We start from the raw sequence: 24,149 nt of genomic DNA, 5'->3' as shown, positions 1-24,149 counted from the left end.
CAATAATCATAAAATAAATTTTATTATAAGGAATATACAATAAATATTATTGCTATATATCATAAATATACAGTATTACTATAGTATGTAATGATATGCACATATAAAATCATAAACCTATTTATATTTATAATCTAATATCTAATCTTTTATCAAATATAATTTAAATTATCACGTGGTAAAACATAATACTTTTGAGATTCATCCACATTGTAGCTTGTGTCAATAAATCATTCCCTTTAGTGGGTAAGTAGTATCCCACTGTATAGATGTCCTACAATTTGTGGAATTACTCACCCACTGATGATATTTGGGTTGTTTCTAATCTTTTGGCAATTGAATTTTTTTTTTTTAAAGATTTTATTTACTTGACAGAGATAGAGCACAAGTAGGCAGAGGGCAGGCAGAGGGAGAGGGAGAAGCAGGTTCTCCACTGAGCAGGGAGCCCAATGCGGGGCTCGATCCCAGGACCCTGGAATCATGACTTAAGGCAGCTGCTTAACTGACTGAGCCACCCAGGCACCCCTGAATATAGTTTCTGCGAACATTTCAGTCCACATGTAATTTTTCATTTCTATATGTTAAATACCGAGGAGTGGGTTTTCTGGGTCATAGGGTTAGTATATGGTTAATTTTATAAGAACTTACCAAATTTTGGTTCAGAGTAGATAAACCACTTTCCCTTTCCAGCAGCAATGCATGAAAGTTTCTATTGCTTTGCATCCTTGACAACTTTTGGTACTATTTAAAAAATTTTTTCAAGCCATTCTAGTGTGTAGTGGTATCTCATCATGGTCTTAATTTACATCTTCCTAATGATGTTGAGCATCTTCTCGTACCTTATTTTCCATCTGTATCTCATACAACCATGTGGGTGAATCTCAAATACATCATAAAATGAGATGTCAACTCAAAAGGAGATACAAACATATGTATATATCTATGTATGGATACACATATATTTTTATCCCACGGTAGAAAAAGGAAAAACTATAGAGACAAGAAACAGATCAAATTAGTGACTGCAAGAGGCTGGAAATAGGGAGAGAAACTGCCCAAAAAGGGATAGGAAGGAATTTGGGGGAGTGAAGGAAATGTTCTCTGTCTTAATTATGGTGTTGATTACATAAATGCATGCATTTGTCAAAATTAAGAATTGTACACTAAAAAGGGTGAATATTATCTTATATAAATACCTCAATAAATTTGACTTTAAAAATACCTCAGTACTACAGTATCATAATACATATAAAAGAGAAATAACTGAAAGTAACTTATAATAAAATGTTTCCCTCTGTGAGGTTTGGATACAGCCATGCAGATGTTGGTCCGATGCTTGTGTCAATATATAACTAGTAATGTTATTAACAATAACAGGATACCCTCATTGGTCTCCACTAGCCCTGCTCCTTTAATAAGCCCTGACTTACATTAAGTTACTTAATTCTCCATAATTACATTTTATAGGTGAGGCGATTGAGGCCCAGGGGGAAAGTTTGCTGGGTTGGCCCAGAATCCCTCAGTGGATCAGTGTTGGCAGCAGGATTTGGATCCACATCCATAGCCCTCTCTATTCTAGTTGCATCAGGGGAAGATCAGCTTGTGGTCTCCTGCCCTTAGATCCTCTCTAGCCCACTCTGGGCCATTAATTCCCCAGAGGGATATATGAAGCTAGGATCTCATCCTCAACCCTTCTCCTGTCCATGCAAACAGTGGGGATGTGGAGAAGTAATGCTGAAGAACTTGCAGTAGCCACTCAGGGCCCTCATGAAGCAATGGGGAATCAGCATATGTTAGTGGGGACCAATAGGGGAAAAGCAACTACTACTAGGATTTAATGGAGGGGTCATAGATACTGTGTTACTGGGTAATGGACATCAGTAGATTTTTTGCTGGTTTTCAGTGGAGGTCCTACAGAGAGGGGGGATAGCGGAGGCTCCAAAGTGCAGATGAAAAGGTGGAGTTTATGGTGATTTATCAGTCACTGCCCTTACTTGTAGCAATCATTACAGACACTGCTAGGTGGGGAAATGGGAAATAGTCACCATTGTTGTGATGGACAAGTAATGGAGGGAGATCACAAACCATCCTACTAGAAGTACAGAGAAAGTATCAGGAGATACTGTTAATAGTTGGATGGTGGGGGGGGGGGGTGGTATATCACAGGTCCCTATTCTGAGGACCTGTAGAGTAAGTGGCTACTTACTCTACACTATAACCACTTACATGAAAGTAGGAATAAATGGGGAGTATGGAAGTTACTAGACTTTGTCATATATGAAGTAACAGACATTATGCTGGAGGTAATTTTGGAGGAGGTAAAAAGAAAATCTCCAGATGCTATTTCCTGGAATTAAGGAGGGCTGATAAACATAGTGAAGTAAAAGAGGGATAATGGGTGTCCAGATGCTGTGCTGGGTAGGATAAGAGGGTCTCCAGATACTATCTTGAGGGCTCAGTAAACACTGTCCTACATTGAGGCAGAATTGTGGGTTGCAAGACTTAGAGAAGCCCCAGATAACAGTACGGGATAAGGTAGAGTGAGTTAACAGTGGGTTGTCCACCATACGTTGTTCGAAGACAGAGAAAGGCATATGGTGGATCATCAGATATTGTGAAAGGGTAAAGTGAAGGGGAGCTAAAGATGAATCAGACACTGATCTAAGGTGAAGTAATGGGATGTGTCACTAAGCACTACGAAATGTAGGTAAGGAGGTTAAAGGGCTTTCCCCCTTGACCAGGTTCTGTCCCGATCCTCAGTCACTATTCTGTTCACAAAGGCAAGAGCATCTCTACACAACCGTACTACTTCTCACTCCCAGTTGTTACCAGTGGGCTGACCTGGAGGAACCATTCTGCTGGTTCAGTTTGGCTACCCAGCAGCTAAGTGTTCAATCAGACCCTCTGCCTGCATTTGAGAGGCCACTGCTGCCAGTCTTGGGTTGGACACCTAACTTCCAAGGATGGTCTGCCCTTTGGCTTTCAGCCCCTTCATACTATTAGCTTTGGGCCTGTCAGAGTATGAGGAGTAGGTATGCAGTAAGGGTCTGGGGTGGGGTAAGGTTGTGCATTCTAGGACAAAGTGAGGCTCTTCTGCAATGATTTTGGAGCTCACTGTGAGCTTTCTGAAACATGGTAAGAAATCTCAGAACACCAAGCATCTATGTGGGAATTCCACCATATCAGTTCTCCCTTCTTTAAAGTGGCTGGCATCAAGCCAAAAGGTTTAAGGTGATGTTTCAGCTTTAGGGCCAGGAAGGAGGCACAGCCCAGGTAAAAGCTAGAGATGAAAAAGCCTGGTATTTTAGACAAGTTGGTTCTCCCCAGTGGAGTACCCTATGCTGCAGTATAGAAAAGATAAAAGGGAAGCTGTGATGAATAGGGTCATAACTCCACAATGTGAATTTATGTAATGCTTGTTGTCATCAGGCACAGGTCAAGGCTCACAGTGGAGAACAAAACAAGGAAAAACATTCTAGTTTGGGAGCCACAGACAAGTAAAATATACAGGGTATCATGACAATAAGTGCTACGGAGAAGGAAGGAGGATAGAGGGGGAGGGGCCAAAATTTTAAACCAGTCAGGAAAGCATAGGGCCCTCTGTGAAAAGGTACCATTGGAAGATATGAAGGAGCTAACCAAATGGATATGATGAACTTTGTTCTTCAGAGAGTACAAAGGCCCTGAGGCAGGACCCCAACTGATGTGTTTGAGGCACATGGGGAGAAGGTGCTTGTGGAGCCCATGGCATGAAGATGGACACACAGAAGACATGAACAAATGTTGAGGTTTTTAAAATATGAGTTACTGACTTGTTATTATAAATGTCAGCTCATTAAGGAAGGCAAATTAGCTGGAAGAACTATGATAGCAGAAGGAAGACTGGATGGAAAGCTGACCAGAATGACCCAAAAATTCTATCTCAGAAACTTTCTGAGAGTAGTGGAAGTTCCCAAAACACTATGCTGGGAGCTAAATGAGATAATGGCAGTCAGCAGACACAGTGTTTAGTGCTAATGCACTTATGGGTGTCAGAAGATGATGTGCTAAGGATTAATAAGGGTCAAAGACACTCCACTGGTAGATGCTAAAGGGTGTTAATAGTCAGGATGCTAGAGGATAATGGGTCAACATATACTCTCAGGTTTGTGTCCTTATACATAAAGAACTTTTTTACTGAGTATCTCTTTCTTGATGGAAATACTCAATGGGGGTTGGATACCCACACCATGTTAGATTCAACAGAAGAATGAAAACACACCTGAAACTGTTAGACAATGTGTTCTGCAGCAAACACATCACAGAACTTAGGGTTTGTCACTATTGTATATATTACATTGTTCTACCATTCAACTTGTTGGCACTTTACCTATTCCACAGTAAACAGGATTATCATTAAGACAACATAACATAAACTTTCCTCTACAGAAATTGGTAACAGTGTTCCATCATATATATATTTAAGTAGGCTCCATGCCCAGTGCAGAGCCCAATGCAGGGCTCAAACTCACAACCATGGGATCAAGACCTGAGCCAAGAGCAAAAACTGGATGCTCGCTCAATTGAACCACCCAGGTGCCCCATTCCATCATATTTTTCAGGAGAAGCCTTCTTCTAATCTGCCAATTGACAAAATTACTTTTCTTCCTGTATGACTGCCTCAAGGCTTAATGAAGATGGCGACAATGTGTGAACGACCCCCTTCATTCAGGGCCCTCTTCTATATAGTAATGTGTGACATTTTGATGGGGTATTTCTACTTATTATAATATGCGTATTTTTCTGAACAAATTCAACGATGAACAATCAGACCTGATCTCACTGAGGTTTTCTCATACTGTTCCTCTCAAGTGTGAATACTCTGATGGACACTGAGCACAGATTTCTGGACGAAGCCTTTTCCACAGACTACACACTTATACGGTTTGTCTCCAGTGTGCGTTGTCTGGTGTTTATTCAAATTTGACCTATCTGTGAAAGCCTTTCCACACTCAGCACACACATAAGGCTTTTCCCCTGTGTGAATTCGCTGATGCACTTGGAGTTGTGATTTCTTAGTGAAAGATTTGCCACAGTCATTGCATTCATAAGGTTTCTCTCCAGTGTGAATTCTGTGATGTATAATCAATTCTGACTTCTGTCTAAAGGTCTTCCCACATTCAGAACAGATGTAGGGCTTTTCTCCAGTATGAGTTTTCTGGTGTTTACTGAGATTTGACCTGCCACTAAAGGCTTTCCCACACACAGCACACACATATGGTTTTTCTCCTGTGTGAATTGGTTGATGCACCAGGAGCTGAGACTTCGAGGTGAAGGATTTCCCACAATCATTGCATTCATAAGGTTTCTCTCCAGTATGAATTCTCTGATGAGTAATGAAGTTTGATTTCCGGATGAAAGCTCTTCCACACTCACCACATACATAAGGTTTCTCTCCTGTATGAATTTTCTGATGCACAATGAGTATTGACTTCTGGTTGAAGGCTTTCCCACATTCATGGCATTCATACTGTCTTTCTCCAGTATGAATTTTTTGGTGTATGTTGAGGTGTGACTTTTGAGTAAAGGCTTTTCCACAGGTAACACATTCGTAAGGTTTCTCTCCAGTATGAATTCTCTGATGTGTAATCAAGTCTGACCTTTGTGTGAAGGCCTTTCCACATTTAGGACATATATAGGATTTCTCTCCTGTATGAGTTTTCTGATGTGTAATAAGATTTGACCTGTTGGTGAATGCCTTCCCACATTTAGTGCACGTATAAGGTTTTTCTCCTGTGTGAATTCGTTTATGTACATGGAGTTGTGACTTGGAAGTAAAGGATTTCCCACAGTGGCCACATTTATAAGGTTTCTCTCCTGTGTGAATTATTTGATGTGCAATCAAGTGAGCCTTCTGGATGAAGGCCAATCCACATTTCATGCACACATAAGATTTTTCTCCTGTATGGATTCTCTGATGCACCGTGAGTGCTGACTTCTGAGTAAAGGCTTTTCCACATTCACTGCATTCATACGGTTTTTCCCCAGTGTGAATTCTCTGGTGTATAATCAGTTCTGACCTGTATGTAAAGGCCTTACCACATTCCAAACATATGGAAGATTTCTCTCTAATTTGAACTTTCTTGTGTGTGATGAGGTTGGAACTACTGTTGAACATCTTTCCATATTCAGTATATATAAAGGGCTTCATTTTTGTGTGAATTCGTTGATGTACCTGTAGTTGTGACTTAGAAATGAAGGACTTACCACAGTTACTGCATTCATATGGTTTTTCTCCAGTATGAATTCTTTGGTGTGCAATCAAGTGTGTCTTCTGGATGAAGGCCTGTCCACATTCAATACATATATAGGATCGCTCACCTGTATGAATCTTCTGATGCATCTTGAGCGTGGACTTTTGCGTGAATGCTTTGCCACACTCTGTGCATTCATGGTGTCTCTCTCCAGTATGAATTTTTTGATGTATACTGAGATCGGAGTTATAAGAGAATCCTTTTCCACACTCACTGCATTCATAAAGTTTTTCTCCAGTATGAATTCTCTGGTGCCTTAAGAGAGAAGATACTTGGAAAAAAGCTTTTCCACATTCACTGCACTTATACGGCTTCTCTCTAGTATGGGTTCTCTGATGTGTAATGAATTCTGGCTTCTTTACAAAAGCCTTCCCACAGTCAATGCACACATAGAGTTTTTCTCCTGTATGAACTTTCAGATGTACCCTGAGCTGTGACTTCTGGGTGAAGATCTTTCCAAATTCAGCATATTCATAAGATTTTTCCCCAGTATGAATTTTCTGATGTTGAGAGGGTACTTGTTTATAGCTGAGGATTTTCCCACATTGATTATGGTCCCATAACTTCTCTCCTGGTGGAGAACACTCAGGGTCAGTATAGGAAGAAATTTTAATATGTTCAGTAATCTTATTTATGTTCTTTGATGCACTGTTTCTGTAATGACTGTGTAAATCTAAATTATACTTCAAAGCATTTCCAAATGAGTCACACTGGTGGGGTCTTTTTGGTGAAAGAATGTTTTGGCTCACATGAATTATTTTTCTAATGTCCTTATATTCATAATCCTTCTTTGTAGTCAAAATTTTCTCGATGAAAGCAACATCTCTTAAAGATTTGTTTTCTCTTTGCTGATTGCTCTCTATCTGGTCACCAATCTGCCACAATTCTTCTAGAATGAAATATAACAAAATTTCACTTGTAGCATCACCTTCCTTCTCAATGTAGAAAGCAGCTTTTTCTGCTGTAACATTTGAAACCTAAACTCTTCTCAAAGGAGAATGATGTTTTAGCTCAAAGACCAGTTAGCAGAGGCTAGAGGGGAAGGGTCAAACGGCTCATCCATGTTGAACACAGAGAAAAGGGTGAGGGTGATTCATTTGTTGAAGAGGCTAGTGACAGTGATGAAAGGAAATATTCTAGGATATAATTCACTGGTCAAAGTAAATAAACATTATGAACAAAACCCACCATGGACAAAAGTGGAAAAAGTAAGGCAAAGAACAAGATATATAGCACAGCAACATTTATATAAATTAATAAGACCCCAAGTCACTTTAAATTTTAAAATAGGCATGCATTAAAAAATATGTTTCTATCACATAAAACAACTGCCTATGGTGAGAAGTGAGATGGGTGTGGGGAAAAAGAAATGATAATAAATCAAAAATTAAGATACAGGAGTTCCTCCCATTATCTGAAGGGGACCTGATTTTTTTTTTTTTTTCTTATTCAGTCAAGGACTTTCAACTTTTCACTTAAAGGAAGCACTTTATGGCTTCTCTTTGGCATATTGGAATTGCCACCTTCATTACTCTTGTGCTCTAGGGCCACTGTTAAGTAAAATAAGGTTTACTTTAACAGAAGCACTACATTATCATGAGAGTCCATCTGAAAACCAAGATGGCTACTGACTGACTAATAGTCAGGTAGCATTTATAGCATGGATATGCTGGACAAAGGGATGATTCAACTCCTAGGCTGGATGGAGTGGGACGGCAAGAGATTTCATCATGCTACTCAGAAAGGCACACACTTTAAAACTTACGAATTGTTTATTTTTGGAGTTTTCCATTTAGTATTTTTAGACTATGGGTGACTGAGACTGCAGAAAGTGAAATTGCAGATAAGGGCCAACTACTAAAATAAAGAATCTTTACCTAGACTGATGATGACAGTGTGCCCTGAATGAAGACCATGATTAAACTCAATCATGTGAAGTACAGAAATAAAACAATTACAAAAATCAGCCAACGAGCCAGAGAGACATCAGTCACTGTGAAGTCAACCAGCATTGCAAGGAAATAACAGGAAAGTACTCCTAAAGGTTAAGAGACAAAGTCATGAGTTGGGTGAAAGGCATGGGGAATGAGAAAATAAGAAATCTTATGTCAGTGCCTGTGGAGAAAAAAGGGAGAGAGGCTGGTTGGAGTTAATGTTCTGAAGCATCCCATAGTGGAAAGAAAAATGACAGGACTACCAGGAATGGAAGTGTGTAATCTACTTTGAAAGAAAGCAGATCCATGAATGCCTGAATGCATAAAGAACCTTGGACAATGGGGAAGGCAGAAAGAAAAAGAATGTTTGAGAAAAGGAGCATAACCAAGAAAAAAAAAGAAAACCCTGAATGAGGCAGATTGGCATGTGATCCAGATTCCAAAAAGCCAAAGAAAATGATGATTAGACATGATGAAGGCATTTAGTCATCTGAGAGGCCAATGTCAAGGGTCTTCAGGCAAGGCAACGAAAAGTTAAAGCCTCCCCAAAGAGTCATCTTAATAGCATTTCAAAGATGCCAGTCTTTCTCAAGACAGCTGAGATTTGCTCCCCTTTCTCCCATCTGTCTGGGTCACACTCACTCACCTGGACAGCTCTGATGTGGATCACCCTGCAATGCCCATGGCTCCTGTCCTTGCTCCAACATGAAAACTTCTGGTTGGGGAACTTCATACCCTGTTCATAAGAAATGATAAAGGACTGGATCCAGCTAATTGTGTTTCAAAGCACAATCAATAAAGTCTTGTTCAATGAAGTTTTTTTCTTCAGGAATGGAAGAACCATATATTTCTGGGAACAGAGTAATATTCAGAATGCCCAAAGGGATAAAGAATCCTAGATAAATCAAGGACAGAACCATAATACTTCAGATGTCTTATAGCATTCAGCAACTGAGAATGGAAAAACTGTGTGGAAGTGACTATGCTTACCCACAGAAAGCAGGTGACTGTAGGTCTCCAGCATCACATCCCGGTATAGGTTTCTCTGAGCAAGGTCTAGATGCTGCCATTCCTCTCTGCTGAAATCTACAGCCACATCCCTGAAGGACACGGATCCCTGTAAGGGCACATTCCTGTTCAATGTGAATAGTTAGCTTTGGAGGATGGAGAGACGATACTTAGGAATATGGAATGTTGGTTTGTTGTTAATTTACTTCCTCCTTTTTCCCCCCTAATTTTAAAAGATTTTATTTTAGAGAGAGAGCCAGAGTGGGAGGGGCAGAGGGAAAGAGGGAGAGAATCTCAAGTAGACTCCACACTGAGTGCAGAGCCCAACATGGGGCTCGATCTCAAGACCTCATTCATGACCTGAGCCAACACCAAGCGTCAGACGCCCAAATGAATGCACCATCCAAGCAGGTTCCTCTTTTTAAAAACTCACCTCCCATTTCCCTTTTATTTTATTATGGAAAATTTTGAACATACAGAATATTTAAAAGAACCTACACAGTGAAAACCTGTATACCCACCACTCAGGATCTATCATTAGCATTTTAGTCTTTTTGTGTTATCACATCTATCCGTCCTTTTATCCATTCATCAATCCATCTTACTTCTGTGCAGTTCAGAGTTAACTATAAATGCCAGTACACTTTGTACTAAATACTTGAAAATGCAAATCATTAACCAGAGTATAATATTTGTCTACCTTTCTTAAGGTAAAATATACTCACAAAGAAATGTACAAATCCACGATGTATCATCTGAAGTTTTGATAAATACATACATTACACCTGTGTAATACAGGAACTTTAAAAAATGATATTTCATATAGGGTACCTATTCAATACCTATTTTTCACAATATTTTGTGGAAGAAAGAAATCCAATTAAGAACTTCTTCCATCTATTCTATACTACAGTCAGTTAATTATATTTCAAAGCTGAAGAATGAAATAGGCTCTCTTTTAGTCTTCTAGCAAGTAGATGAATGATCTGTGAAATAGCTTCTGAGCAATTTAGGACCAGCCATTATGCTAGTCCTAGGAACAAAGAAACCAATTATTTATGTTTCTAATCTCTTAGCAACTTAAAAGACCTAAGATTTAAAAGAAGGAAAAAAGAAGACACATATTCACTAAAGTGTCAAAAAGTAAATCTGTTATGTAGAACACACTGAGAACCCAAAAAAGGAAAAGGTGTATTTGACATTGGGCAGTAAGTTTTTAATTAGTTAAATTTAAGTTGAAAGAGGAGTATAGGGGGCCTGGGTGGCTCAGTTGGTTAAAATGTCTGGCTTTGGTTTGGGTCATGATCCTGGGGACCTGGGAGCGAGTCCTGTATTGTGCTCCCTGCTCAGCAGGGAGTCTGCTTCTCCCTCTGCCCCCCACAACTAGTGTGCACTCTCTCACTCGCAAAAATAAATAAAATCTTTAAAACGACAAGAAGGGCGCCTGGGTGGCTCAGTGGGTTAAGCCACTGCCTTCGGCTCAGGTCATGATCTCAGGGTCCTGGGATCGAGTCCCGCATCGGGCTCTCTGCTTGGCAGGGAGCCTGCTTCTCTCTCTCTCTCTCTCTCTCTCTGACTGCCTCTCTGCCTACTTGTGATCTCTCTATGTCAAATAAATAAATAAAATCTTTAAAAAAAAAAAAATAAAACGACAAGAAAAAAGAAAGATAAGTATAGTACAAAATGGAGGGTAGGGAAGGTCATTTCCCAGAAAAGGCAAGTAAAGGTGAGGAGATAGGAAAATACATGATGAGTTTGAGGAACACTCAATAGCTCTGTATAATAGAAGTCTGCATGATATGTCAGGAAGGTGGTTACAGAATAAAACAGTTTGATCACAGAACAAGGATCTTTACTTTTAGTAAAGGTAATTAGATTTGTATTAATTTTTTTCATATAAGATCTCTATTGCAGGATAACCAAATAAATATGAGGAAAAGTTTCTTATAGAATGAGGCTAGCTAATAAATGAGGAAGTTAGGATAGAATTAGAACATGATACTTTTGCAATTCCTATGAAATAATGAATTTATTCAGTAATCGTTAATGGGTGCTTAACTGTTTCAGATGAAGGGCTGAAGTTTACAAAAGATGGACCAGCTAATAACATCTACATCCAATGATCAATTTTAACATTAAAAAAAGAGAGATAACCAAAAATTATGTCCTCCTAACATGCTATAATTAATTTCATTATACCATCCATTAAGTAATCTTATCAAAAAAATCCAATCTGAATTTTTTAAGCCTCCAGATCTAAAAAATCATCCATAGATAAAAGTGAAAGAAAGAGGAACATATTGAACAATATTAAGACTGAATCGTCAGCTAAATCCAGAAGGCAGCAAATGGCCCATTTCTTCAAAAAATAAATTACAATGGAAAAAATAGTAGAAGGGAATCTTTTCTTTATTAAAAGAGACTTAAGGGGGTGCCTGGCTGGCTTATCTGGTAAAGCAGGTGACACTGGGTGTGGAGATTACTTAAAAATAGTATCTTAAAAAAGAGAGAGAGACTTAAGAGCCATACTAACCAAATGCAACTTGTAGACTTTGGCCCTTCACTAAAACAAACCAACATTAAAAAGACATTTATCACATGTTTAAAAAAACTCAAACAATAATCAGGTTATTAGATGATATCTAGGAATTAATGTTATTTTCGGTGTGATAAGGACTTACTGGTTATGTTAAGCAAAAAGAAAGAAAAAAGAACTCTCATCTCTTAGAGATACATGTCAAAGAATTTACAGATAAGACAGGTGTTTGGGATTTGCTTTAAAATAATCCAGCAGCTAAGGGGGCAGCAGGGTGGTTTTAGATGGGAGTTAGAATGCCAGAATATTAACGACTACTAAAGCTAGGTGGTAAGCACAACAGGTACAAGGGCTCCTTAAACTACTCTCTCTACCTCTGTATACATTTACTATTTTTTTAACAAAGTATTTTTTAAAAACCTGATTCTCCTATTAAACATTTTTAAAATCTGTAAATGCATAATCGAAGGAATGGGTATTTCTACCTGGCATAATCTTTTTTTTTTTTTTTAAAGGATTATAGGAGGGGCACCTGGGTGGGCTGAATGTCAGACTCTTGGTTTCAGCTCACATCATGATCTTATAGGTCATGAGATGGAGCCCCATGTTGGCTCCACGCTCAGTGGGGAGTCTACTTGGGGGTTCTCTCCCTCTGCACCTCCCCCCACTCACCCACAGTCTCTCTCTTGCTCTAAAATAAATAAATCTTTAAAAAGGATTATAGGGACTTGAATACCCACACTCAGCAATTTATAGAAACAATAGATAGGAAATTAGGATCTATTAAATAATAGGATCTATTAGATATTTATAGAATACTCCAACTAACAACAGTGAAGTACACATTCTTTTCAAGCACCCACAGAACAATGACTAAGATAGAAGATAATATAGGCTGTGAAACAAATTGCAACAAATTGAAAAGAACTGAAATAATACATAGCATTTCTGACCATAATGAAATCAAACTAAAAATTAGTAACAAAGACAACAGAAAAAAGTGCAAAGGAATTATATTACAAAATAACAAAAACTGTCTGGAAAGGCACAAAATATTTGGAAATTAAACAACACATTTCTAAATAACCTGTATGTCAAAGAGGAATTTTCAAAGAAATTTTAAAAATACACAGAACTGGAAGAAAGTGCAAATACAATGTGTCAAAACCTGTGGGATGCAGATAAAGCGATACTGAAAGAGAAATTATAGTACTAAATGCTTACATTAGAAAAGGGGAAACAATCCAATTAAAAAATGGGCAGAAAATCTGAACAGACATTTTTTCAAAAACATATGGAAGACCAACAGGTACATGAAAAGGTGCTCAATATCACTAATCGTTAGGGAAATGCATATCAAAACCATAATGAGATACCTTACACTTGTTAGAATGACTATTATCAAAACAAAACAAAACAAAACAAAATTACTAATGAAGATGTAGAGAAAAGGGAAGCCTTGTGCACTGTAGGTAAAAGCATAAATGGTGGGGGTGGGAAGCAGCGCCTGGGTGACTGGGTTGGTTAAGCGGCCAACTCTTGACCTCAGCTCAGGTCTTCATTGCATGGTCATGAGTTCAAGCCCCATATTGGGCTCCATAACATGGAGCCTACTTAAAAAAAAAAAGTAAATTGGTACAACAGCTATAGAAAACAGTATAGAGGCTTCTCAAAAAACTAAAACTAAAATTACCATAATGATCCAGCAATTCCATGTCTGGGTATTTATCCAAAGGAAATGAAAACAAACTCAAAAAGATATATGCAGGGATGCCTGGATGGTAGTCAGTTAAGCATCTGACTCTTGGTTTTGGCTCAGGTCATGATCTCATGGGTTATGAGATCAAGCCCTGTATCAGGCTCTGCACTCAGCATGGAATCTGCTTAGAATACTCTCTCTCCCTCTGTCCCTCCCTCCATTCATGCATGCACACACACAAAGTCTCTCAAATACGTCTTTTTTTTTTTTCTTTTTAAGAGTTTATTTATTTGACAAAGAAAGAACACAAGCAGGGGGAGTACCAGGTAGAGGGAGAAGCAGGCTCCTCCTGAGCAAGAAGCCCAATGCGGAACTCAGTCCCAAGACTTTAGGATCATGACCTGAGCCAAAGGCAGACACTTAACCAACTGAGCCACCCAGGCATCCCTCAAATAAAAAAATCTTTTAAAAAAAGATATATGCACCCCCCATGTTTACTGCAGCACTATTTATAGTAGCCAAGACATGGAAGCAACCTGTGTCCATCAATGGATGAACAGATAAAAATGTGATACACACACACACACACACAAACACACACACACAGAATATTATTCAGCCATAAAAAGGAAAGTAGTGTTGCCATTTTTGACAGCATGGATGGACCTTGAGGATATTATGCCAAGAGAAGTAAGTCAGACAGAAATACAATTACCATATGATCTCATTTATATATAAATCTCAAAATGAAACAGAACAAAATAAAAAACAAAAGTCACAGAGAACAGATTAATGGTTACCAGAGGTGGGGGATGGGTAGTTGGCCAAATGGGTGAAGGCAGTCAAAAGGTAAACTTGCAGTTGTAAAATAAATACGTCATGGGATTGTAATGTTACAGCATGGTGACTATACTTAGTAGTATAGTAATGTATAAAGCTGCCAAAAGTAAATCTTAAAAAAAAGTTTTCATCACACAAAAAATTACAAACATATGTGGTGATGAATATTAATTAGACTTAATGTGGTGATCATTTCACACATATACAAATACCATATTTACATAATAACATATTATGTTATATACCTGAAACTAACACAATGTTATATGACAAGCAAAAATCAAGAAAAAGGAAAGGGGAAAATTGATAAAATACTAAATTCCTACCTTAAGAAACTAGAAAAAGAGCAAAATAGACTCAAAACAAGCAGAAAAAAGAATTTAATAAAGAGCAGGTATCATTGAAATTGAAAACAAAATTTTTAAAAACACACAAAGGGTGCATGGGTGGCTCAGTCAGTTAAGGGTCTGCCTTCGGCTCAAGTCATGATCCCAGAGTCCTGCGATCAAGCCCTGTGTCAGTTTCCCTGCTTAGCAGGGAGTCTGCTTTTCCCTCTCCCTGCCACTCTACTTTGTTCTGTCTCTCTCTCTGCCAAATAAATAAATAAAATCTTAAAACAAACAAAAAACCACACAAGAATAATCAATAAAACACAATCCAGTTGTTTGAAAAAATTCAATAAAATTGATAAGCTTTGTTGACTGATCTAGTAGTCAACAGACTGGCAAAGATAAAAAGATACAAATCACCAATATCAATAATGAAATAGGAAATATCAGTACAGATCCAAGGGTGCCTGGGTGGCTCAGTGGTTAAGCATCCGACTCTTGGCTTCAGCTCAGGTCATGATCTCAGGGTCCTGGGATCAAGCCCTGTGTGAGTCTGCTTGTCCCTCTCTCCCCTTCTGCTCTTCTCCCAACTCATGCTCCCTCTTTCAAATAAATAAAATCTTAAAAAAAAAAAAAAACAATCCAGCAGCCATTTAAAGGAAAATAAGAGACTATAAAAACTTTATGCAAATAGATGCAAAAACTTAGAAGAAATGTACCACTTCTTCAAAACTGCAAGCTCCCAGAAGTCAGCTACAATGGAATAGAAAAGATGATGATCCTATAACCATTAAATTAAATTCTTAATTTAAAAGTTCCTGGAAGGTGTGCCTGGGTGGCTCAGTGGGTTAAAGCCTCTGCCTTCGGCTCAGGTCATGGTCCCAGGGTCCTAGGATCGAGTCCCGCATCGGGCTCTCTGCTCGGCAGGGAACCTGCTTCCCCCTCTCTCTTTGCCTGCCTTTCTGCAGGCAGATAAATAAATAAATAAAATCTTAAATAAAATAAAATAAAAGTTCCTGGAAAAAGAAATCTCCGGTCCCAGAGAGTTCTACTAGAGTCTACTACTAAATATTTAAAGAAGAGTTAGTCTCCCCCTTCTCTCTTAGGCTGCCTCTCTGCCTACTTGTGATCTCTGTCAAATGAATAAATAAAAATATTTAAAGAAGAGTTAGTCTCATCCAGAAAATAAGAGAGAACACTTCCCAACTATTTTTGTGAGGCCAGCATTACCCTGATACCAAATTAGACAAAGACAGCACAAAATAAATACAACAGGACAATATATCTCATGAACTTATGTGCAGACATCCTCAAAAAAACATTAACAATCAGTAATGAAAAAAATTGTCATGAACCACCACTGTACTATATTTTGCAATGCCCTATGAGGATCTAGAACTATGTCAAAATAAATAAAAATACATTGAAGAAGGTGTATTCTCAAAACAGAACATTTTGGAATAGGTAAAACTGGAAAATCAGTCTTGAGACCCCCGCATAATTCATGTAAGACAATACAAATTTCTTACTTACCTAAAGTTAAGGCTGGAGTAGTAAAGCTACAGACAGGATTGATATTGAGGAGATGAAATTGATATCAGGTGTGAAGGTAAGAAAAAGGGACTCAAATAATTATCAGTTATTAGTTCAGTGCAACTGCTGACTTATACATATTGAAATTTAGGTGATAAGACACATACAAGGATGTACACTAAGCAGTTGAATAGAGAACTAGTATGGAGATGAAGATTCAGGAGTTGTATATACAGAGGAGGCCACTGAATTCAGGGGAGGGAAAGAGCATACAGGAAGGACAAGGACAGAAGAAAGTTCATCTGTATCTGTGGAATATATATCTTAGAAATTTGTGGTTTTTAATGTCTAAATCATGATTTTTTTTCTTCATTTAATTGTGGTCAGAGACTATAGTTTGCTTCTTTGTGATGTGCTGATTCTATTTATGGGGCTTAAAACATTGTCATTTCTTTACAAATGTTCCCTATAGGGGCGCCTGAGTGGCTCAGAAGCCTCTACCTTCGGCTCAGGTCATGATCTCAGGATCCTCGAATCAAGCCCCACATAGGGCTCTCTGCTTAGTGGGGAGCCTGTTTCCCCCCACCCCGGCTCTCTCTGCCTGCCTTTCTGCCTACTTGTGATCCCTGTCAAATAAATAAAATCTTTCAAAAAAAATGTTCCCTATGTATTTGTAAAGAATACACGTGTTCCAGTTTTTCTTTTTCACACATTTGCATACTGATACCCTACATACACCGAAACCTCAGCCCCCAGACCCAGTGTCACCAGAATTTAGTGGGGAGTAAAGAAGATGTCATATTAGCTTTGACTCCTTACCAAATGAGCTTCTTATAAAAAGTTTGTCCAGGAAAAAAATCTCCTCATTCAAAGATAACAATAAATATCTCCTGATGTACAAAGATACTACAGCAAAAGGAATAAGAGAAAAAAAAGAAGAAATTAAAAGGAACATGCTAGAAATAAAATGCCACAATATAGAAGAAAATACATTCACCATGATTTCAAGGAATTCACTAAAATAGTTAACTGCCTAAAATGTACAGGAATCTAAGATGCCAAGGAAGAAATAATGGACAAACAAGCTAAAGAAAATGGTTATGTAAATTTTTAAAAAATAAACTGGAAGAACTCTGTAAAGAAGTGAAAATGAAAAAGCAACACAGCAATGGGAGGTCTCTCTAAAAGCACTAAAACACCATGTGAAAACACAAAAAGTAGCAAGGAGCAGATTAAGAGAAGTGAACAACATGAAATGGAAATAAGGACTTTTAAAGGAAAACAGAAAAAAAAGAGTTCAATAAAAAACATCTAACAAACAAAAGAATCCTTGAAGTGAAAGCATAGAACTTTTATCATTAGTCACAATATAAATTTAATAGATACTGTTTAAAACAAAAGATTAAAAGATTTAGTTAAAAAAAAAAAGGGATGCAAAATAAGAGACTCTTAACTAAAGAGAACAAACTGAGGGTTGCTGGAGGGGAAGGGGGCAAGGGATGGGCTAGGTGGGTGATGGGAATTAAGGAGGCACTTGTGATGAGCACTGGGTGTTATATGTAAGTGATGAATCACTACATTCTGCTCCTGAAACTAATATTACACTATATGTTAACTAACTAAAATTTAAATAAAAACTTGAAATGTTAAAAAAAAAAAAAAGATTGGGTTCAAGATGTTAATGTGACAAAAGATCATATTAAAAGAACCAACTATACAGAAAAGAATCCAAACCTTCCAACTTACCAGAATGGACAGAGAACCAAAGCAAGAATACAGAGTTTAAGGTTAAAGATATATAAAAGGAGTATCTTAGGGTGCCTGGGTGGCTCAGTGGGTTAAAGCCTCTGCCTTTGGCTCGGGTCATGGTCTCAAGGTCCTGGGATCGAGCCCCACATGGGGCTCTCTGCTCGGCAGGGAACCTGCTTCCTCCCTTCTCTCTCTCTGCCTGCCTCTCTGCCTACTTGTGATCTGTCAAATAAATAAATAAAATCTTTAAAAAAAAAAAGTATTTTTATCAGAACTGTACTTAAAATAACATCTTTCCAAACTGCCATACAGAAAAAGGGCACAAGGACTCTGAAGGATGACAGTAAAATGATAAGCAAAAGACATATCTGGAAAAGCCAACAGAAAGGAAACAAGAACCTCCATCTTAATGTCAGATAGGGCTGAATTCTAGGAAAAAAAATATTAAACATAACGAGGACACAATCCAAAATTAATTTCAGATGCCATTATTATCACTACACCAAACTTCATAGCATTGAAGTTTATGAACAGAAACTACAGACAAATATAGACAAATATATTTGTGGTAGGATAGCTCCAACTATCCTAGTAGCTCCAACAGATAAAGTAAAAACAAAATAAAACACACTATAAAAACCTCATAACTATGTAAGATGGCTTACTGATAAGACAGCAAATTCTGTATCTTGAAACATTCATGTGCCTATATAACATTCAGAAGTATTAAACATAAAATATGCATGCATCCACAGTTTACACAAAACATTGCAAGAAGTAGAATAAAATCAGTGTAAATAAATCTCTCCAAAGCTGTAATCCTAATTTTATTAAAAGCAGAATGAGCTTAAATAAAAATCTTAATACCTTAAAGTGAAAATGTAAATAGTAATTAAAAATTTTAATTAATTTTTAAAATTAATTGGGGCACCTGGGTGGCTCAGTGGGTTAAAGCCTCTACCTTTGGCTCAGGTCATGAACCCAGGGTCCCGGGATCGAGCCCCGCATCGGGCTCTCTGCTCAGAGGGGAACCTGCTTCCCCCCATCTCTGCCTGCCTCTCTGCCTACTTGTGATCTCTGTCAAATAAATAAATAAAATCTTTAAAAAAAAATTTATGAGAAATTTAGTAAGTTTCTAGAAATTCATCCACTCCATCTAGATTTTTGTACTTATTTGCATAAGACAAATTATTTTCCTAAATTATTTCTGAACATTGTTTTACTGTATCTTATCTTTTGATATATAGCATTATTATTTTTGAGATATTTTATTATTTTAACTTTGGAGTGGACTGCTAAGTGAGAAAATGTCTGTTTCACATGTATCCCTATGATAAACCCTATTGGGCTACTGTTTTCATGTATTCTTGGATTCAGTTAGTTAATACATTTATGACTACTGAATTTATGTTCATAATTTCCAGTTCTTTTACTGTTCTTGACTAGTTTGATCATCAAGATTAACACAGTAAATACAATAAAACAAACACAACAACCAAGGTTGGGCATAATTTTAGGTATCATCTTTAGGCAAAACTTTTGCATAAAGATCAACTATTAATCCACATGATGTTTTCCACCATTTCTGACTGTGTAGGAAATGTTTGATAAACATTTTACTTTCTTCAGGGGCTTCTGTATTTATCAATTTTGACATTTATTTTTTGTAAAACTGTATCCCTTTTGTTTAGGTTTTCATAGTTTTGTATGATTTTGTGTAATATTCATTTGAGACTGTTTTAATCTTTGATAATGCTGTAACTATCTCTCCTGGTTTTGTTACATACTTTCAGTGTATCTTTACTCCCTGTTCTTGATCACCACATTCAGAAGCCACTTATGCTTCTGTCAGACATGTTCAATTATGTTTGTTCTCTACTTGACTAATTTCTTCCCTTATCTTATTTTTTTGTTATTTTCTAGCCCATATTTTTATTTTATATTCATTAAATTCTTTTTCTAACTTCTTCAGTTGTAACTGTTAATCATTCCTTAGGTCTCCCCACCCCCACCCCCAAAAAACCTTTCAGGATTCCTTAAAAAGGTATTTAAATCTCTATTTTTTCCCCTCTATCTATAGTTTAGCCTTGCCACACAAACTTTAAAATGTAGTTCTTTTAAAAAAAATTTTTTAAATTAATATATAATGTATTATTTGTTTCAGGGGTAAAATGTTCTTTATTTAACTGATATTAAACACAAGGAATTTTCTAAGATCCTTTATGGTTTTCCCTTTAAAGAATATTTATGTAGAAAAAAATCCAAAGTTTTCAGATATGAGGGTTTCTTTTGTTAGTCTTTTACTTTTTTTAAAACTTTTTAAAAAGTTGTAAAATACACATAAAATTTACCATTTTAAAATGTATAGTTCAGATATTAAATATTTTCCCAAAGCTGTGCAAAAGTCTTTTATTTCATATTTCTAATTTAATGCTCTTGGTTAGAGAGTAAAATCAACATTATAGCAAAGTTTCATATTTTCTGTCTGCTTGGATTAATGTTTTTGGGAGTAGTTAATAAAATAGATCAGTGGAGAACCAACATCTAAAAAGCAAATTTTAAAAAAGAACAGAGAAATATTTATGTGAGGAGAAACAGTTTAAGAAGAAATAGAGAAATACTTTCAGAATTGCACACAAAAATGATTTCTAATCAGGAATCTCATCCACAGCCAAAGATCAACATAGCACTAAGGACAAAATAAAAGCAGTTTTTGACATTCCACCTCTCCACTGTCATACAGTTGGCCTCTAGATGTGGAGACAACCATGTGTTGCTCATTCTTGACAGAAAGATCAAGATTTGCTTCAGGGAAGTAAAAGTCTGGTTGCTTCCTGTGACCCATCTGCCCCTGCCCAGAGGCTCTGGTGACATATCAGAGGTATCTCTGAATCCCTACCCCCTGGGATTCTTCCTTCTCACCTCATATGAATTATCACGTTCCTCTGGAATCAGGACCAGTGATTTCTGGGAAGAGGTCCAATTAGCTGACATGGTCATGGTAGGTCTCAAACTTTATTCTCTCAGGAGTCTAAAGCTTTGTAGACATCTGTAAACTCAAGCAGAGCTGCTGGAGAGAGGCAGGCTGGAGTCTGGAGAAAGATCTAACCCAGGGGCTCCCTAGAGACACCAAAAAAAACCTAGAACGACAATGTCCACATGGTCAGATACTAGATATTCATCTCACAAACCTTTCCTATGAATACCACGGTGAAGTTCCCTGAGCTAGACACACAGAGCAGAGGCTCTTAAACTTGAGTGTGCTTTCAAAACACTTGGAGGACTTCTTACAATACAGTTAAAAATCCTCAACCTCACTCTCAGTTTCTGATCTAATAGGCCGAGGGTAGCAAATGTTTTAGTCTAGTCAGGCTGCTGTAATAAAATACCACAGACTGGGTAGCTTATAACAAAAGAAATTTATTGCTCACAGTTCTGGAGGCTGGAAAGTTCAAGATCAAGGAGACAGTATGGTCTCCGATTTTAGTCAGGGGGTCTCCTCCTGGTTCATAACAATACCTTCTCACTGTGTCTTCACATGGTAAAAGGGGTTCAGGAGCTACGTGGGATGTTTTATAACAGCACTAATCATTTGTAAGTGCCCACCTCCGAGACCTAATCAGTTCCCAAAGGCCTCACCAACTAATACAATATTTCTGGAGATTAGGATTTCAACCTAAAAATTCTGGGAGAACACAAATATTCAGACCATAGCAGGGCCCAAGAATCTGTATTTCTAAGTAGTGCCCAGGTGCTGGTCCAGGGACCACACTTTGAGAACCAGTGCTGTGGAGAATATAAAGTTTAATGAAACTTGTGATGTGTATTAGTCATGAGAAATGGAGAATATACTTAAGATTTGAACTGTAGCTCAGCTAGCTCTGAGAATATGAAGAAGTTCCTTCCATTTTAGTTTCAAAAATGAGGATGAAAGTACCTATTTCACAGAGTTATAAAAATTAAATGAGATGATGCTCATAAAGTATTCAACATCTCCCTGGCACACAAGAAGCATCTGACAAATCTCAGCAATTACCATTCTCTATTAGATATTAAAACTTAATATAAAAACGATGTAATCAAACAGAGAAAACAGCTCAGACAATACTGACTTATATAGGTAACAAAAATGGCATTCAACTGAGTGTGCACAGGACATTTATTGTGTAAGCAGCACTGACATAACTGACCATCCACCTGGAAAAAAATAAACTATATCCCCATCATACGTTATACATTAGGTTGAATTCCAGCAGGACTAAACATTTAAGTATATGTATTTTACAAACCCCAAAAGATACTTTTAAAAATTTTAGTAGTATTTGTTTGTATGAACATTGTAGTGGGGTGGCAGAGAGCCCTTATTACATATATGAGAAAACCCAGAGGTTATAAAAGAAAAAAATAGATATTCCTAGTTAGATGAAATTTCTGTTATATATTAGAATACACTTTAAAAGCAAAGATGAATAAATATATACACAAAATTTCAATATGTAACTATAAGTTATCTCTAAATTTAAAAAAAAAATCTAGCAATCAATATGGAGAAAAAAAAATCCCAGAAAAAAAAAAATCTGAACACAGGATATGAATATTCACAGAAAGGAAATTTAAATAGTAATTAACCAAAAATATGCCAATTTTAATAACAGGAAAGTGCATTAGAGCAATTAGATATAATTCTTCCTAAGAATAGTAAAAACTTTTTAATTTTATTTTTTAAGTAGGCTCCACGTCCAGCGTGAAGCCCAACGTGGGGGGGGGGGGTTGAGCTCACCACCCCAAGATCAAGACCTGAGCCAAGATCAAGAGTTGGTCGACCAAGCCCCCAACGTGCCCAGTAAAAACTTACTTTAAAAAATCCAATGCTGGAAAGCATTTGGGGAAATGACCCATTTTATAAATTATTGGTGGGAGCTTGAATGTTACGGTATCTTTTGAATTACTTAGTCATATCTATTATTAAAAATAAGCAACTCTTCCTAATAGTTTCAAATACACAAAGCAGATACTGACAGAAGGAAGGACAAGTGGACAAATCACCACTCACTAGAGCAGGCAAAATAAACAATATATATGAAGCAACACACATTGTTTTGATGTAATAGATGTGACATTTATGAAAACCGACCAAGAACTAGACGGTAAAGCAATTTTTAAACTCGAGCATTACACAGAGGCATTATATGAAATAGACAACGCACTTCTAAATAACTCATGGGTGAAAGAAAAAAAAATAACTAAAATTTTAAAAGCCAGTACTTCGATTTGAACGATAAAATGCTACACATCGTAACTTACGAATGTTTAGAAAGCAAGCTCATCATAGACCCCACCAACCCCCATAACTGATTCCACCGCTCACTGACCACTGACTCCCATCACTGAGCCCACGAATCCCACATTCATCTCAAAAACCCCCATCACTGACCCAAGAGACTCCCAACACTGCTCTCAACAGCAACAGACGCCACAAACTCTTCACCACTGAGCCCAGAAACCACCATCACTCACTCTACGAAGAACACCCCGATCATCGACCCACAAAATCCCTAATCAAGACCAACCAAAATCACCTCAGAGACCTCTCAGAATTAAAATGCGGAGAAACTCCTGACACCAGCGGCCAAAAAGCTTTCGAGGACCACTTCCGCTTCCGGTCTAGCCTTTAGCATCTCCTCTCAGGAACTGTTGCTAGTGCTCATGCTCTGAGTTACCTTGGAAGCCGCACATGCCAACAGTTAACATGGCGCAGGTCCGGTAAGAGACGCTGTCGGACCGAGAACATGGTCTCGCCCGATGGTGTTTCTGTGCGCGAGGCGCCATCTTTGAGGTGCGTCCGTTCCGTACAGCGGAGGAATAGGCCTCCCGCCGGTTTTCAGAGAGCGAGGCCAGGATTGCCACATAGATTGCAGGGGTGAGGCCCTGGCCGAGGTAGGCTTCTGAAAAGGGGATGGGGTCTGGTACTCTGTGTTATATTTAGAAAAGCTAATTTCTCTCTAAGGATATGAAGCTCTGCTGAGAGCCATTATCTACTGGGAGAAACCACCAGGGATGAGGGGAGCTAGGAAGGAAAAATCACTAAGGGAGAAGGACAGACGTCTTATATGTTATGGTTGAATCCTGGGAGGAGTCATCGGCGGATGAGGGGAGAAATCAAGACAGTACAGTCTACTCTTTGGAGAAACCGCTCAGGGAGAATGTGGAGACGTCAGAATAGGAGCC

At 37.8% G+C, this 24,149-nt stretch overlaps 1 protein-coding gene across 6 annotated transcripts; it reads right to left on the bottom strand.

The window, feature by feature from the left end:
* Positions 1-458: 458 nt before the first annotated feature.
* LOC123931144 (zinc finger protein 585A) lies at positions 459-23,577 on the bottom strand. Of its 6 annotated transcripts, none has more exons than XM_045987961.1 (5): positions 23,501-23,577; positions 20,844-21,061; positions 9,218-9,344; positions 8,874-8,963; positions 459-7,182 (listed from the first exon to the last, which is right to left on the bottom strand). In XM_045987961.1, the coding sequence occupies exons 2-5, from the start codon at positions 20,919-20,921 to the stop codon at positions 4,847-4,849; spliced, it is 2,631 nt and encodes an 876-aa protein (XP_045843917.1). In that variant the 5' UTR covers positions 20,922-21,061; positions 23,501-23,577; the 3' UTR covers positions 459-4,846. The 6 variants fall into 6 exon arrangements, with proteins under 6 accessions (XP_045843917.1, XP_045843919.1, XP_045843916.1 ...); XM_045987963.1 differs by having other exon boundaries at positions 9,218-9,360; positions 23,510-23,556; XM_045987960.1 differs by having other exon boundaries at positions 23,510-23,556.
* Positions 23,578-24,149: the final 572 nt, after the last annotated feature.

This window comes from Meles meles, chromosome 19 (assembly GCF_922984935.1).
Source record: "Meles meles chromosome 19, mMelMel3.1 paternal haplotype, whole genome shotgun sequence".
In the NCBI taxonomy this organism is placed as follows: Eukaryota; Metazoa; Chordata; class Mammalia; order Carnivora; family Mustelidae; genus Meles; species Meles meles.
This window is presented reverse-complemented; position numbering and strand designations above follow the sequence as displayed.

What these genes read in the sequence shown, in the direction of transcription:
- LOC123931144 (XM_045987961.1), bottom strand. Translation starts at nt 20,921, where the DNA reads ATGACCATGTCAGCTAATTGGACCTCTTCCCAGAAATCACTGGTCCTG. An exon ending in AACGTGATAATTCATATGAG is followed by an intron (nt 9,345 to 20,843) that starts GTGAGAAGGAAG and finishes GTGCCCTTACAG; the next exon opens with GGATCCGTGTCCTTCAGGGA. An exon ending in CAGTCACCTGCTTTCTGTGG is followed by an intron (nt 8,964 to 9,217) that starts GTAAGCATAGTC and finishes TCTTATGAACAG; the next exon opens with GGTATGAAGTTCCCCAACCA.